This window comes from Theropithecus gelada, chromosome 3 (genome assembly GCF_003255815.1).
Source record: "Theropithecus gelada isolate Dixy chromosome 3, Tgel_1.0, whole genome shotgun sequence".
In the NCBI taxonomy this organism is placed as follows: domain Eukaryota; kingdom Metazoa; phylum Chordata; class Mammalia; order Primates; family Cercopithecidae; genus Theropithecus; species Theropithecus gelada.
Window position 1 is genome coordinate 132435461 of NC_037670.1, and position 16697 is coordinate 132452157.

The window sequence follows — 16697 nt, forward strand, 5'->3', positions numbered from 1 at the left end:
GAAATTGAAGCTTGGAGGAGTTTAGTAGCTTGCCCAAAGCCACACATCTAGTAAGTGGATTTAAACCAGGTGGTTTGACTTCTGAATTTATGCTCATGACACCCGGGGTTCTTTGTCCTCTTGTTCCCCTTCCACTTGTACTTTATCCAGCAACATTTTTTTTTAAATAGAACTACACCAGGCCTGGAGAAGACAAGCACATGATAGGGCAGGCCCTGTCCAGGGTGCCCCCCAGCAAGAAAATGGCAAAGGAGCACAAAGAGGTGAGAAGATGGAGAAGGAAACACAGGCCTCTCTGTGAGGAAGTCAGGAAAGACTTCAGGGAGGAGGTGATGTTTGTGTGGCTGTGAAAGCGAAGCAGGAGTTTGGCAGGTGGGCTAGAAGGGAACAGGCCTCTGGGCTGCTGGCTGAAGAAGCTCAGCAGCCCCCGCTTTCTCCTCACTCCAGACCTGGGCTGGGCACTCCTCTTTCTCGCTCTTTCTCTCTGGCTCTGCCTGTGGCTCTTGCAGTCTGTCCAGAATGTCCACGGTGGATTGGCTCATTCTGCTTTCTTTGTGCTACTTTGTCTGACATTTTCCTAATGGTGTCTAACCACATGCCAGTGGTCCATGGGCCAAAGCTCATTCTCAGACAAGTTTTCTTTGGGCTATACAGTAGGGCTTCTTACAAGTGCTATTGGATTAGCTGTATACATTTTGAAGTGGGGATAGTTCAGTAAAAATAGGGATATCTGACATCTCTAGAAAATTGAGGAAATCTGTTAACATAGGGGTCCAGATCCTGCAATGCAGAAGAAGTTTTATTCCTTCTTTGTTTTTAGAGACAGGGTGTCATTCTGTCACCCAGACTGGAGTGCAGTGGCACAATCATAGTTCACTGCAGCCTTGAACTCCTGGGCTCACGTGATCCTTTTGCTATGTAGCCCAGGCTGGTCTTGAACTCCTGGCCTCAAGTGATCCTACTGCCGCAGCCTCCCAAAGTGCTGGGATTACAGGCGAGAGCCACTGTGCCCAGCCCAGAAGTCTTTAGAGAGGTATAGATGTGCCTGTTGTCACCTGCCAGCTTGACCTTGGCCATGTGGCCTCCCTGGGCCCTGTCGTTGCATTTATGATGTGGTGACCCTTTCCCTGAACTACCTAGTAATACCTTCTTCCTTGTGCACCTTTTAAGCAATTATCATATATATCTGGGATATTTCCCTATAGGTAATGAGTGACCTTATATTTACACTTGTGTTATATATGACATAAGCCTCTGCAGCTTCAACTATTCCTTAATCCAGGAACTTTTCTTGGGGAGGAAGGATATTTTGCTAGATAGGCACATTTTTGGGGTTTCTTAGCAGACTATGTGCTTCTATGGGGGTAGAAACTATACCCAATTCATCCTGGTTTTGCCCATAACAGGTTGGCAAACTTTGCCTTAGGAAGCATAGCATCTCTGTCATAACTACTCAACTCTGCCATTCTGGAGAGTGCAGTCACAGAGGAGGGGTAAATAAATGGGTGTGGCTGTGCTCCAAGGAAACTTTATTTACATAAACAAAGGCTGTGTAAGATTCCACCTGTGGGCTGCAGTTTGCTGAGCCGTGGCCCAAAACTATCAACATAATCTCAACAAATGGTTAAATTTTTTAAAAAGATTCAGTAATATGTAATAAAAATAAGCTTGCCTTTTCGAAAAATGAAAATACTTGGTATAAGACTTCATATTAGTGTATAGGCATCTAAACAACTGAAGAGCTTGGGAAGATTTGGTAAATTTTCACTAGGTGTATCATTGAAACAAATATATGTTGTTTTTGAAACCACCATAACTACCATACTTCCAATTTTATATCTTTCAGCTTTACTGAGTTTGGGCTTCCCCATTAATGACTGTCTTTTTGTTACAATCAACGGCATCTGGAAAAATCATATATAATCCTAACTAGGTGAGAAAAAAGTAGACAAACATGATTACCAGCTGTTTTGTTTGTTTGTTTTTGTTTTTGTTTTTGAGACAGAGTTTCACTCTTGTTGCCCAGACTGGAGTGCAATGGTGCAATCTTGGGTCACTGCAACCTTCGCCTCCAGGGTTCAAGCGATTCTCCTGCCTCAGCCTCCTGAGTAGCTGGGATTACAGGTGCCTGCCACCCGCCTGGCTAATATTTGTATTTTTAGTAGAAGGTTTCTTCATGTTGGCCAGGCTGGTCTAGAACTCCTGACCTCAAGTGATCCACCCGCCTCAGCCTCCCAAAGTGGTGGGATTACAAGCATGAGCTACGGGGCCCGGCCCAGCCTGGTTATTAACTGAACAACTATCAGTCCCCTAAAGTCAACATAGGTACATTTCTAAATTGAAGGTTGAGGATGTTAAAGCTTGGCGGGAGTTAAGGCAAATCAGGAGTTTGGCTGTCTGTTACTTGAGCATAAATCTTACCTAACAGAGTCATGATAATCCTTGACTTTTAAGAATTTCCCAGATGGGAAAACAGGATGTTTCAAAATCCTTTCTATTTCAGACACGTTCTCTCTGAGGCCTTTGAAGTCTGCCTTACAGACAGGCAGGGCCTCTCTTTTATCTTCCATGTTAGCAGCCAGTCTCATTAACCCTTGCACCGCTTTGGAGAGGGAAGAAATGGTGTGATCCCATTGATCAAAGCACAAGTGACATTGAAGACAAGTAGGGAATTCCTGGCTGTGACCCTGGGCACAGCGATCACATCTCTGGCCGCTGACACCCTCCCGGCAGCGGCACATGCCTGTGTCTGGATCACAGATGGGCTTCTGGGTACCCGCCCTGTTGCAATCACATGCTAAAAAGGAAAAGAGAAGGAGCAGAGAATGTCACTGGGTCTTTTGTTGATGACTAGCTCAAGAATCAGGTCTTTTCTTCTCTCCTGAGAATCTTCCCAACTCACACTTCTAAGATGAATATTTAAAGCCAATATAATTTCAGAGATCTGTGCAATAGCCATTATAAGACAGCATGGCTCTCTATATTCCACTAACAAATCGGTTTACTATTTCAATTTGGCAAATATCAGATGTTTTTATTTTGTGAGTGCAAGCGTCTACAAGTGGGATCCTCATCTATTTGAGTAAGAAGTGTGATTTAATGATGGACACATGGTAGTAACTCTGCTGCTACAGCCTCGGAGGGTGGTGTATCAAGACTCTCTAAGAAGTCCCACGGTCACACTTCTTCTGAGTAAAGCCCAGCTTGGGTGTGCTGACCATGCTGTCTTCCATTACATAAGGAAAACAATTTCATTTGCCAAAAAGGAGAGGAAATTAAATTCATTTCGTCTTAATTAAAAAAAAAAAAACTGATTCCACACAGTACTTTATTTGAGTAGGTTTCTGACCAAGCCTGAAGATAGAGGATAGGGAGATCTACTGATCTTACTGCAATCTCCAAAAGATTAGGGAATCACTAGCTTATGTTGTTGGACTAACTGCAAGGAATAAGTAATTTAAAAATGCATTTGAGGCTGGGTGTGGTGGCTCATACCTATAATCCCAGCACTTTGGGAGGCTAAGGTGGGTGGATTTTTGAGCCCAGGAGTTCCAGACCAGCATGAGCAACATGGTGAAACCCTATCTCTACAAAAAATACAAAAATTAGACAGGTGTGGTGGCATACACATGTATTCCCAGCTACTCTGGAGGCTGAGGTGGGAGGATCACTTGAGCCCAGGGAGGTTAAAGCTGCAGTGAGCTGTGATCATGCCACTACACTCCAGCACAGGCAACAGAGTGAGACCCTGTCTCAAAAACAACAACAACAACAACAAAAAAAAGCATTAGTTAGTTTGAGTAAAAATGATAACAATTACAAATAAAAACTAGTTAACACACTAGGCTCTTCAGCTAGATAACATCTGTCCAGCACATTGGCCTTGGTGCAGAGGCTTAGCAGGTACCACTTAGGGGACGGTGTCATGCCACTTCATCACCCGGAGGCCATTCCCCCTTGTTAGCCACTCTTCCCCAAGCGCTTTAGTGGGGTTTGTGGCCTGACTTGATTATTTGCAGTTTCCTCTACTGCTTCTCTATAAAAGATGAAAGCATTTTTATGAAATAAGATTATCAAAACAGTAGAGGGACACAGGGAAAGAGGCTTTAAGATAGATTTTCCAAGAGCCAAAGTTTCTCCCTGGGTTTTAACCCAGCAATTCCACTTAGAACTGAATAAGCGGGGCCCAGAGAAAATCATTCAGAATGTGCATTTGAATGGGGCAAGGGAATGAGCAATGTTTTTTAGCCACAAGGGCACATTTATAAAGGAATGGAGAGGAGGAAAGAGTTGCCATGTGTGGCTATGTATCACTGACCAGGGTGATAAGCCCATGATACCTGACATTTCTTTGGATTTTCTTCTTTCGGAAGCTGACTGTTCCATTTGTAATGAGTTTGAGGAATTTTAAGACAGGCGACGAATTTTAATATAGGCTAAATTTTTAACATTGGAGGAAAATAATCTTTTTGCAGGGCTACAGGAAGATTATTTTCAAAATGTAGAATTAAACTTTGTGAATTTTCTAAGTCCACCTTATTAAAAGCAACCAAAAAAAAAATTTAAAATTCAGTTGATTCATAGCATGTCCATGGTAGGGCCAGGCTGACTGCATTAATGAGTTTTCAGAATTCCCAGTACTTACGAATGCATCTCCCAGGTGGATCACCATAATAATTTTCCTGGCACTCACTGCAACGTTTCCCGCCGTAGCCTAATTTACATGGACACTGGCCTGTAAGCTGTGAGAACAGTCATGGGTGAGGAATTGACAAGCTTTATGGTCTAAAAAAATAATGCATTTTAACAGGAAACATTTTCCCCTCTGGTGATTTAGAACATACAGCTGTGCAAAGGCGGAGGAAGGATGATTCCCATGGCCAGCAGCCACCCCCGACAATACCAAGGATCAGGAGTTAATGTGCTTTGGCCTAAAGCTCCTGAATATATCGCCTGCGTCCAGATGTTCAGGGACAGGTGGCCCAAACTGGGAAACATACACAGATATAAATGAACACAAAACACATAATGAGAAATGGGCCAGATTCTTTTCCTCAACTGTTATGGGAGTTCCTCCGTAAGTGAGTGAGGCCAAAGACCTGGTCTACCATTCATCAGTTAATGTGTCAAGTAATGTTTTCATTATGGAATGTATGATGTAGTTTTTACCAACTGGATTAGCGTTTTGCTCAAGAAAACATCTTTTTTTTTTTTTGTACTTCACGCTTAATGATTTAATGAGAGTTACTTAACTGTGTTTTTCAGAGAGGGCTGAACTTTTCTTTACCCTCCCAGCTGAACTCTAGACCAGCTTTTCTGAAAACTGAGGAGGTTGGAAAATTAACAGGAGAAAATACAAAAGCAAATCACTATTGTTGTAGGCCTAAATTAGCTGCTTAAACAACAACTCCATAAGTTTCCCGTGAATAAATGGCTGGATTCATAGAGTGACTGAATCTGCCACGTTTCTTTTTCTTTCTTTCTTTTTTTTTTTGAGACTGAATCTCACTCTGTTCCCCAGGCTGGAAGGCAGTGGCACGATCTCGGCTCATTGCAACCTCTGCCTCCCAGGTTCAAGCAATTACTTCCACCTCAACCTCCCGAGTAGCTGGGACCACAGGCATGCACCACCATGCCCAGCAATCTTTTATATTTTTAGTACAGACGAGGTTTCACCATGTTGGCCAGGCTGGTCTCGAACTCCCGACCTCAAGTGATGCCCCTGCCTCAGCCTCCCAAAGTGGGATTACAGGTGTGGGCCACCATGCCTGGCCTGGATCTGCCAAGTTTCAATATCTTTGGAGTTCCTGCCAGCTTCTGCTCAAATATAAGGAGTTATGTGGTGCTTGTTGCCCTGAGGCCTGTTGTACTGCTGATTGCCCCTGATTATTGGGCAGTGCTTTCTTATACCAAAGTAGAATCTGCCTCCTTTTAACTTGTTCCCATTGTTCTGTGTCCTTACAAAATTGCACAAAACAGTTTGCAATTGCCTCTTCCCCCTTACAGTCCTTCTCTCAACTAGAGATGGCCATTCCAACCTACCTTGGCTTCTTTTCTTCAGGTCGATCACCCCTAAGTCTCTCTAGCCTTTGTCACAGAATAGCATAGTTCTGTCCATTATCTTGGTTGTCTCCCTTTGGGCACATACTAGTCTGTCAATATAATGTTTAAAATATGGTGCTCAGAAATGACAATAATGCTCCTGGCACCATCAGGCCAGTAGAGCAGATAATGCGACGGTAACTGTCCTCAACCTGGGCGCAGCACCCCCCTACTCCAGCCTGTCCAGGCGTCGCTTCTTTGGCAACCCTACCACTCTGCTTGCTCACTGGAAGCCTGCACGCAATGAAAATCCTCAGATTTTTCTCACAAGAGCTGGTGCCAAGTTCTTACTCCCACCCTGTATTTATGCAAGGGATTTAAAAAACCCAGTTGCAAAACTTTACTTTTACCCTGTTAACATTTCATCTCCTTGTTTCCAGCCTGCATGACAGCCTACTGGGATATCTTGTTCTGTCTTTATCATATTAGCTTACGGCTTTGTAATATCTGCAAATTTGAGAAGCATGTTTCTCCAACTCCATCTAAAGTGTTGATGAAAATAATGGATGGCACATTTGGATCTCTCTGTAGGAATGTACCAGGAGCCACCTCTTGGCTAACATAGAGACATCTATCAGTAGTTGTTTAAACAGCTGGGAATCTAAATGTCCACATGTCTTCCCTGCACTCCAGTGAACATGTTTCTTGATTGCAGAGACCAGTGTTCCCCCAAGGGATCCCTATGCACCAAATAACCCAAAGGACCCTTGTCATGAGGGGCTTCCTGGTTAAACCAAAACCATCTATCTTTCAGCTTCATAGGCTACCTTGGAACTGTGGTCTTTATTGAATGCTGCTACAAATATGCTTCCCAAAAGGTCTAAGAAACTTGCCATATAGCGTTGTCTTGAGCACTAGGAGTCCCTCAAGAATTGGGAAGCCAGGTGGTCACGTGGAGATCTACCACTTTATTCTATGGTTAGTGGCTGCAGGCATGGGGAACGGAGGGGAGCTTATAAAACAGGCATGGCCGTCCAGTGTCCAGATCTTGGTTTCTAACACTACTCTCTAGTAAAGGAATCAGTGTTCCTTAGATAAATAGCTGATTCTAGGACTGGGGCAGAGAATACATAAGATGAGCCTGGAACATTTTGCAGTGTCAGAAAGTAAGAAGTGCTTTTTAAAACTCTACAGTATTGGCCTATGTCAAAGGGACACAGGAGCCACTGAGAGATCTTCCAGTGACCAAAGCTGGAACAATTTGAACCACAAAATAAAGTAGTGTTGGACTATCCCCAAAAGTGTAAATATTCATGAGTCCATGCTGATATAAATAAACGGTCGAACAAATGAATAAAAGTAAGACAACAGACAAATCTCCTGTGCAGAAGAATTCCAATGATTCGTGGAGATACTCTGTCTTTGAGGAGGGAGAGCATAGCTCCCTACTCCTTAAGTAGGTTGTACATAGTGACTTCCTTCCATGGAGCACAGTAGAAAAAGGAGGAAAAAGAGTAACTTGATGATATAACAACCTGACAAACACTGCTTCAATCAGGTGACCAAAATTCACATTAACAGTGATAAGTCATGTTAATAATATGTACCCTTAATAGGATGTGATGAGAGTGGCACTTGACCTCTCTGGTGTTTTCAGAACCTATAAACCCAGTCTAATCATGAGAAGAATACCAGATAAATTTGAATTGAGCAACATTCTACAAAATAAGGAAGGCCTGAGAAACTATCGCAGCCAACAGGAGCCTAAGGAAATAAGATGACTAAATATAATGTGTTCTGAATGGACTCCTGGAACAGGAAAAGGACATTAGCTAAAAATTAAGGAAATCTGACTAAATTTGTTAGCAATAATGTATCAATATTGATTCATTAATAGTGACAAATGTTATTAAATTAATATAAGTTGTTAATAATAGAAGAAACTGGGTATGGGGTTTATTTTCTCTGTTCTATCTTTACAACTTCACAAATGTATCCTGAAACAAAAAGCTTATTTTTAACAAGGTATATTGTGGGGGCTGGGCGTCGTGGCTCATGCCTGTAATCCCAACACTCTGGGGGGCCGAGGTGGGCAGATCACTTGAGATCAGGAGTTTGAGACCAGTCTGGCCAACATGGTGAAACTCTGTCTCTACTAAGAATACAAAAATTAGCAGGGCATGGTGGCGGGGGCCTGTAATCCCAGCTACTCAGGAGGCTGAGGCAGGAGAATTGCTTGAACCCAGGAGGCGGAGGTTGCAGTGAGCCAAGATCATGCCACTGCACTCAGGCCTGGGTGACAGAGCAAGACTCTTGTCTCAAAAAAAAAAAAAAAAAAAAAAAAGTATGGTATTTATGTGGGTTGGTGGATGAGGATTGGAGAGAAAGGAAAAGAAGAGAAGGAAAAACACATTCTACATATAAGAACTACCTTCAAAGATTTGACCTTTGAATAATAGGTTAAATAGTGGAGCTGAAATAGGAGCTGAGCCATGCTTACTAATTGAAAAGACTCCAGTTACTTAAATTTGCATTTTCATTCCAATTAAATCCTGATCCCTATATTGTGAATTTGGCTTTTTCTAACATTTCTTGTCATTGTTTTTACCCTTTTCCCCCCAAACTCTATTAATGTGAAAATTATTTCAAAGAATAGATTAAGCCAAAAGACAAAAACCAAAACAACTGCCAAAAAAACTAGGCATGTTATTAACAAATAGTTTTTTTCCCACAAGTGATGTTACCCTTATTAAAAATTCTGTGCTCACTGGTTTATTGACTGAAAAATCACACATGCATCTATCTATGTAGTATTAGTTGTATATGCAACATTGAAGATTTGCTCCTGGTACACATGCCTACATGATGCCAGTCTAGAAGTCAAGAAGACTTCTTATTTTACCCATATGTAAAGCCAGTGGTGAGCAATAGGAAACAACAGCTCAGTTTTTTAAATGGACTTGTGGGTTTTGAAGGTATCTGTTTATTTTCATTCTGATTAATAATCTCTTCTGATTATTTCTTAGATCTTCCCTATGATTACACGTATGAAATAGTAAAAGGTGAGGTTGATGTCTGTGTTCCATTGTGTATGAATTCTGACTTCCTCAGTCACAGAGAGAAAACTGAAGTAGGCGAAACTGAGCTTTGAGATGCTCATTCTCTTTTTTTGGTTTTCATTCCTTGATAGAGGCTGACTCCATCCCTTGTAAGGCCAATCCTGTTTAAATGCACTAATTAACAACAGTACATAAAAGAAACTTTCTTTACACATTTAGAAACCATGTCTCACTATCAGTCCTTACTCTGAGTGCACTAGTAAGTTTTAAAGTATCTTGCCTGGTCACAGTGGCTACTTTGAGAGGTCCTAGGGTCACAGTCACATGACTGACATCCTCTGCCAGGGACCAGATTCCAGTATCCATCAGCACAACGATCACAGGCCAGGCCTGTGACATTCGGCAGACAAGGGCATGCACCAGTGACAGGGTCACAGAGGCAAGCTCCCCCACCAGGGGGACACTCCACGGGACTCACGCCAGAAGCATGGCAGGAGCATCCTGGGATGATAAAACCATCATCAGAGGTAAATTCAATGATAAATTTGGCATTTAGCAAACCATACAAAGAGCATTTAGACCTGGATGTACCATTTCTCCAAGGGGCTCAAAGAACAAACACCTTATAATAGTAAAGAATTTACCGAAGAATCTAAGCAGGTTGAACCCATTTAATGGTTTCCGATCTCCCCAAATGGCAAGTTCATGTGGTGGAACTTGTGCCAAGAGCTCACAGTTAGGATGCCTAAAAATCTTATTTTTCCCTCATGCCACTCACCAAAGTCCCATTTATTTAAATGACTTGAAAACAATGGTTCACTTATACATTACAGTCACTTGATGAGTTTGTTACAATGCAGATTCCTGGGCTTCACTCCCAGAGATTCTGACTCAGTGGGTCTGAAGTACAGCCTAGGAATTTGCATGTTAATACACCTCACCTCCCCACTGCTCTGGCACTGGTCAACTGCGGACTAAACTCTGAGAAACAACGCTTTGAATCCACGAGGACAGGTATTTCAGGCAACAGACACAAAAGGCAAACTAGTAACACCAGTGAGAACATTGTGGCTGCATCTGAGAATACCAGTGATTGCATTGCACTAATTTCTGTTGATGAGTTCAGTACAACAGCCCTGTCACCTGGTGGGTGCTGCTTTTGCCTGCTGGGACTGGCCTAACTGAAATGAGCATGGGAGAGTTGACAACACACTTACAAGCTGTCACTCAGCTGATACATTTCGCCCCGGGAGTTTTGCAGACTTACTTCTGCAGGTCTGATTGAGGGCTGATCCATAGTGACCTGGTTTGCAGAGCTGGCAGTTTGCACCCTGAGTGTTGTGCAAACATCGAAGGCACTCCCCTGTTACCCGGCTGCAGGACTCTGGATCGGTTACATCTATGTTGTTGTTGCAGGGACATGGTTGGCAAGGTGCTCCTGAAATTCTTGGATTTCCATAGAAACCAGTAGAGCATTCTCCACACTGAGTACCTGAAAGACAGGGGGAGGAAAAGGAATGGGGTGAGGTGTCAGTGTTGGGAGAGAGGAGGAGATCGATGTCCTAAATAGAAAATTATTGGGCTCCTCAAGAAATAATGAGAAATCCCACATTCAGGGTGAATAAGGAAAAGTGTTCTAAGTGAAACAAAACCTTCATTTTCATTATTATTCATTTAGAGAACAAAATAATTATTTGGCACTCAAAAGTGTTTGGTGGAGAATGGATTCCAGGCTTTCTTCAAATACCATGGAGCTGTGGGCTCAGGATTTCTAGATCCTTATATAATCAGCATCACACTAGCATGCCCCAGGACCCAAGACTAATCTCAGCCTCTGTTCTCCTGGGGCAACCCACTCTCAGGTGATCCTAGAGGTGAACTAAGGTGAAAATAAAGCAGGCCTGAAGGGAAAGTCCCAAACAGCAATAGCCGTCACTTCTAGAAGTGAAGATGAGCAAGAGCAGTTTTCATGACATATGAGCCCTTGAGGATGTTTCTATTAAGCAGTCTGGAGGAACCACTTTTCTCTCCAACACTCTTTACCCTTGCAACCTTGAGATGACTGCAGCTTTTTAGGTGCCCAAACTGTGGCTCCACTCTCCACGTTTTGGTTCATCCCACTTGGAAATGTTCATTTAGCCCAAACGTGGTCTCAGTTCTTAAAAACTGACCAAACACACCAAACTGTGCATGGAAAAGAGGCTGCAAGGGAAGAGGTGAGAATTAACTGTTGACCTTAGATGTAACAAATGAGGGGAAAATCAGGCATGTAATTTATTATCATGATAGTAATTATCATTAATATTGCCATATGTTCTACATATCATTAAATCAAATAGACTTCATAAGTTATCTTCTTGTTTGTAGTAAACATTCACACTCGTGTTTAAATACCTCTTTATTTTTTCAATTTAGAGAGAGGGTCTTGCTCTGTTGCACAGGCCCCAGCCTGGAGTGTAGTGGCATAATCAGAGCTCACTGTAACCATGAACTCCTGGGCTCAAGCGATCCTCTTGCCTCAGTCTCCCCAGTATCTAGGACTACAGATGCAATCCATCATGTCTAGCTAATTTTTAAAATTTCTTTGTGGAGACAGGGTCTTGCTTTGTGGCCCAGGCTGGTCTTGAATTCCTGGCCTCAAGTAATCCTCCCTCACCCACTTCCCAGCCTTCCAAAGTACTGGGATTACAGGTGTGAGCCACTGTGCCTAGCCCTCTTAAAGTCTTTAACATTTTTAATTGTGCAAGAGATGCATGTTTTGAATTAAGACTTATGTGATGTCTGTAGAACGCCCAAATATTGTTTCACGATATCTGAAAAAATTAGTAATGTCTATGAAATATCAAATTGAATATTTGACATTATGCAAAGAAGCATTTGACTAATTCCATTTATTGTTTAGTTGCTTGTTATATATAGTATATATGCTACTTTATCACATTTATATCTTACTTAACATGTGATAATTTTATTTTAAATAAATTAATTGATTTGGTCTCATTTGGTCAATTAATTTTCTAGAACATTATTTGCAAACAATTATAGCTCAGTGGCCAATGAGTTTTAATTGTCACTGATTTGTGAATCATTCAAATTCTTTGTTCAATAAAGTAGCAATTTATCACATTGTGTCTTCTTACCATTTCTGTACCACACATCTGTCCAAGATAGATAAGTCATGAATAGATGATCATTTTACAGATTATAGTGTGGGATAAAGAGAAAAAATTGCATCAAGCACTATACCACATACCCGTATAACCTTGAAGACAATTGCAGATTACATCTGAGCTCCACAGATTCTGATAACAGGAATGGGCAAAATACTGATTGCTTGAGGGATCATCCGGACACAGGCAAGGACGACAGGGCTGTCCTGAAGAAGGATTTCCATAGTAACCATCAATACACCTGTCAAGACAATTTCCTTTCACCAAAATGTTCCCAGGAAAAGATCACGTTAGCCAATGAGGATTTGCTATGCTTTAAAACAGTGCAACTCTGAAAACTGAATATTTTAGAAGACGTTCATTTGCTCTGCAAAACGACTTTTGGTTTTAAATCAAAAGTCTCAAGGTATGGTCAATTAAACTCTGTGTAATAGCACTCGATTTACATGTCACATTTGAGGAACATAGAAAGTAACATGCCAGGCAAATGTGTGTTATTGATTTAATCCAACATTTTCTGGCTCGTAAGATGATTTTTAAGGGTGAGAAAACAATGATCTCCCCCACCTTTAACAGTCCTCCCTCCCACACTTAAATATTGTTGAGTCTTTACTCAATGGACCTCCATTAGGAGATTGGAACAAAGTATCAAAAACCTGAAAATTAAAGTGCATATGAATTCCATACCTTTCACAGTTTCTGCCAGTTGTAAAGCCTCCACAATTGAAGCATGACCCCGTCTCAGGATCACAAAGTTCAGCAAACCCATTACAAGGGCAAGAGCGGCAGCTGGGAAATCCAAAGTAGCCTGCCAGGCAGCGATCACAGCGGCGGCCAGACACCTCTCCATGGCAGGGGCACTGTCCTGTTACTAGGTCACACACAGTGTCCTTTGATCCTTGAGGATGGCAGTGACATGCTGGATAAAGCAAAGAGAAGTATGCTGGGGCGGGGATGAGTGGTGTGTGGTGGTGAAAGAGTTACAGTTCTGGTGTCGCGTTTCCTGTCCCAAGCTCGGTGAACCAAGTAAGCCTGTAAGGTGCTTAGGACAGAGCTTATAATGAGTTTCAGGTAAACGTTAAATAACAACTCACTGAGTCACTGGATAAACAGTATGTTGCGAACAATTGGGTCTTATGAATATTTGTTGTTTATACAGAGAAACCAAACAAGTAACATGTTTTTAACGACTTAAACTTCCTATATCTTAGGTATATTAATAAAACCTCTAGTATTAATATTATAGTATTAATATAGTATATATAACTACAATACTATAATAATGGTATAGTATTAATATAACCTCTAGATTATAAACCAGGTAAGAACCCATCTTAACACGGTCAGAGTTTTCTTTTTCCTAGACAAGATGGGAGAGGCCCAATCCTTTTCTGATAAATTGTTGAATCCCTTGAGCCAATCTTCCCTGTGCCACAATGTGATGCCAGTTTATTTGATAGAGTGGCACATGGAAAAAATGTTTGTTCCTTTGTCTAGATCCCTTTGTGTATCTCAGGCATTTTGTAACTTTTTTTTAAAAGGAAAGAAAGCAATGATGGGTCCAGTGATGGGCTGGGTGGGCAGCCATGCCCAAGCAATGCCCAGGAAGGGGAACCATCTCTCTGAATTACGACGGAAAAGATATGTTTCCCTACTTGGAAAGGAAATTAACCTATCTGTAGGTTTTCATGGTTCCTAAGGTAGGAATCTGAGGGAACAGTATTTTCACTAATGATTTTCACTGTGAAGAGAGAACTATATACCATGAGAACTGGATTATCAGCTGTGGATGAAGCCCCATCTAAACCCTTATCAGTGAGTGACTTATGAACTGAGTTACAAGGCTGTTTGCAAACCTCGCATCAGAAAGGGTGATACCCTTGTTGGGAGAAGTCTTGTCTGTGGTGGCAGCATTGTCCCTTTCTTGACTCCCCAATCTTATCATTGTTTTAGCCTTTCCAGCCACTGGGCTCGTGAGCTAGATCCTCAAGCTGGCTTTGCCAGCTCCCTTCATGGTGCTCCACATTTTACCTTAACCATCCATTTGATACAGACTGCAAACTTCCAGAGGCATGGACTATGCTTTGTTCATTACTCTCAGTTCCTAATGCAGCTCTGCCTACAGTCAGGGCCCATTGATGAATGGATGAATGAAGTGTAGCAAAAAAATGTTCAGTATATTTTATCTACATAGATAGTCTGAATAATGTAGTCAAGTTTCCAATCTCCTCCCCTTAAAAACTCCCCCCATGACTTTGCCTGCTGTCAAAATGTCAAGACTGTGAGCAAGTGTTTCCCCTGGTATGTTTTGCTACGTACGGTGACAGCCATGATGCCCCAAACCATAGCTTCCAGGTGAGCACCTATCACAGCAGCGCCCGACCACAAGAGATTTACACTGGCACTGGCCTCCAAGTCGACTACAGCTGGAGCCGACTGAGCCCTGGGGGTGACACTTGCAGGCTGCAAGGAACAAAGGAAGGGAGGTAGAAACGAATGAAAAGGCAGAGAAGCACCTCACCTTGTTAGTAGCTATAGTTTACCTCTCCCTCATTTAAGACCTCTTTAACACTCAACTCCCTCATCTGTTAAACAGGGATAATATAGGATCTGCCTTGTGGGACTGTTGTATGGATAAAAGGAAATAAGGTCTATGAAGTACTTAGAACAGTGCTGGTACATAGGGTGCTCAATAAACATTACTTAACAAGTTAACAGACTTAAAATTGGTTTTAAATAATTATTCTAATGTAATTAATACTATTGGCATTCTTAATACTTCAATTCCTGATGTTCTACATTGGTGCTGAATTTTACCTACTATTTTATTTATTTTTTAGAGACAAGGTCTCACTCTGTTACTGGAGTGGTGTGATCTTAGCTCACTGCAGCCTTGAATTCCAGGGCTTAAGCAATCCTCCTGCCTCAGCCTCCCAAGTAGCTAGGGCTACAGGTGTCTGCCCCTTACTGGTTTTTTGTTTGTTTGTTTTTTGTTTTTTTGAGACTGAGTCTCGTTCTATGGCCCAGGCTGGAGTGCAGTAGTGCGACCTTGGCTCACTGCAACCTCTACCTCCCCAGTTCAAGTGATTTTCATGCCTCAGCCCCCCGAGTAGCTATGATTACAGGCACGCACCATCACACCTGGCTAATTTTTGTATTTTTAGTAGAGATGGTCTGTCACCATTTTGGCCAGGCTGGTCTTGAACTCCTGACCTCAAACAATCTGCCTGCCTCGGCCTCCCAAAGTGCTGGAATTACAGGTGTGAGCCACCATGACTGGCCCCCCTTACTAGTTTTTTATTTCCCCCTATTCCATATATTTCATGAGATGGTGGGTACCCTGAACTCATAGCTCTGTCCTAAGGGAAAAAGCATTTGCCTGACATTCAGGAAGCCTCGACTCTCATTGTAGCTGTCACTCTATAGCCATGCTTCTCAACTGAAGGATGATTTTGTCCCTCAGGTGACATTTGACAAAGTTTGGAGACATTTTTGGATGTCACAACTAGGGGAGGGCGGTACTGGTATAAGATCTGTAGGGCTGATGCTAAACACCTGATAGTGCATAGGGCAGGCCCCTGCAGCAAAGAATTATCCAGCTCAAAATTTCAGTAGTGCTGAGGGAGAAAAATCCTTCCATAGCTAAATAAAATGGGTAAGTTACATACAGATTTTGGGCTCCAATATGCTCATTTATTAAATGAATATTTTGGGATGAAAGAAGATGTCTGGAGTTCCTTCCAGCACTAGAATTCCAAATGAATATTTTAGGACCATTGTTCTAGCCATCTAGCCTATGAATGCTGCTGCAAAGTTTCTCTTTTACACACTCACTGTACTGTGCATTATGATTCCAACACATCAGCAGACCGCTCTGTGTATCTAATTATTGAGTGATGGATATTTTGGTTGTTGTTTGGAGTGGATGCTAACATAAACTGATTTGCTTTAAAAAGCATTTGTATGGATGTCAGTGCTTCAGTAGAGTTCATTAAACAGATACATACCCACAGCCCCATCATGCAGCTTGGCAGACATGCTGATGATCAGCCTTTCACAGGCACCCGGGAGCACTTGAGGTCCCATTGCTGAGGCAATTTCAACACAGTTGTGAAGCTGATACTCATCTAAGTCCTGCTTGCTGCAGAAATTCTCCAATGAATTGATTTGGGGAATAAGGCCAAGCTTTTGAAAGAATGCAAAAAGACTTAACATTCAAACTATCTGCTGTGTAAGATTCTACTTATATATATAAAAAAATTAGATCTATGAAAATAATGGTTGAAAGAAGACTCAACTCAATCCTTTAAGCTGGTTAGGACTGAAGACTTTTAAGATTTTCAATTTATGGAAGAAATATTTAAATATTTATATTTCTGGACTTGTGGCAAAGAAAAAAAATAAGCCTTTATCTTTTTACTGTCAT

At 41.9% G+C, this 16697-nt stretch overlaps 1 protein-coding gene across 1 annotated transcript in view; it reads right to left on the reverse strand.

The window, feature by feature from the left end:
- Window positions 1-16697, reverse strand: part of LAMB4 (laminin subunit beta 4) — a 108116-nt gene that overhangs the window by 32512 nt on the left and 58907 nt on the right. The window contains exons 18-25 of the mRNA XM_025379850.1: window positions 16279-16456; window positions 14591-14734; window positions 12959-13190; window positions 12355-12512; window positions 10369-10593; window positions 9382-9602; window positions 4646-4742; window positions 2422-2797 (exon numbers count right to left, since the gene is read on the reverse strand). Of these exons, the coding sequence (XP_025235635.1) occupies window positions 2422-2797; window positions 4646-4742; window positions 9382-9602; window positions 10369-10593; window positions 12355-12512; window positions 12959-13190; window positions 14591-14734; window positions 16279-16456 (1631 nt within the window). The remainder of the gene's footprint in view (window positions 1-2421; window positions 2798-4645; window positions 4743-9381; window positions 9603-10368; window positions 10594-12354; window positions 12513-12958; window positions 13191-14590; window positions 14735-16278; window positions 16457-16697) is intronic.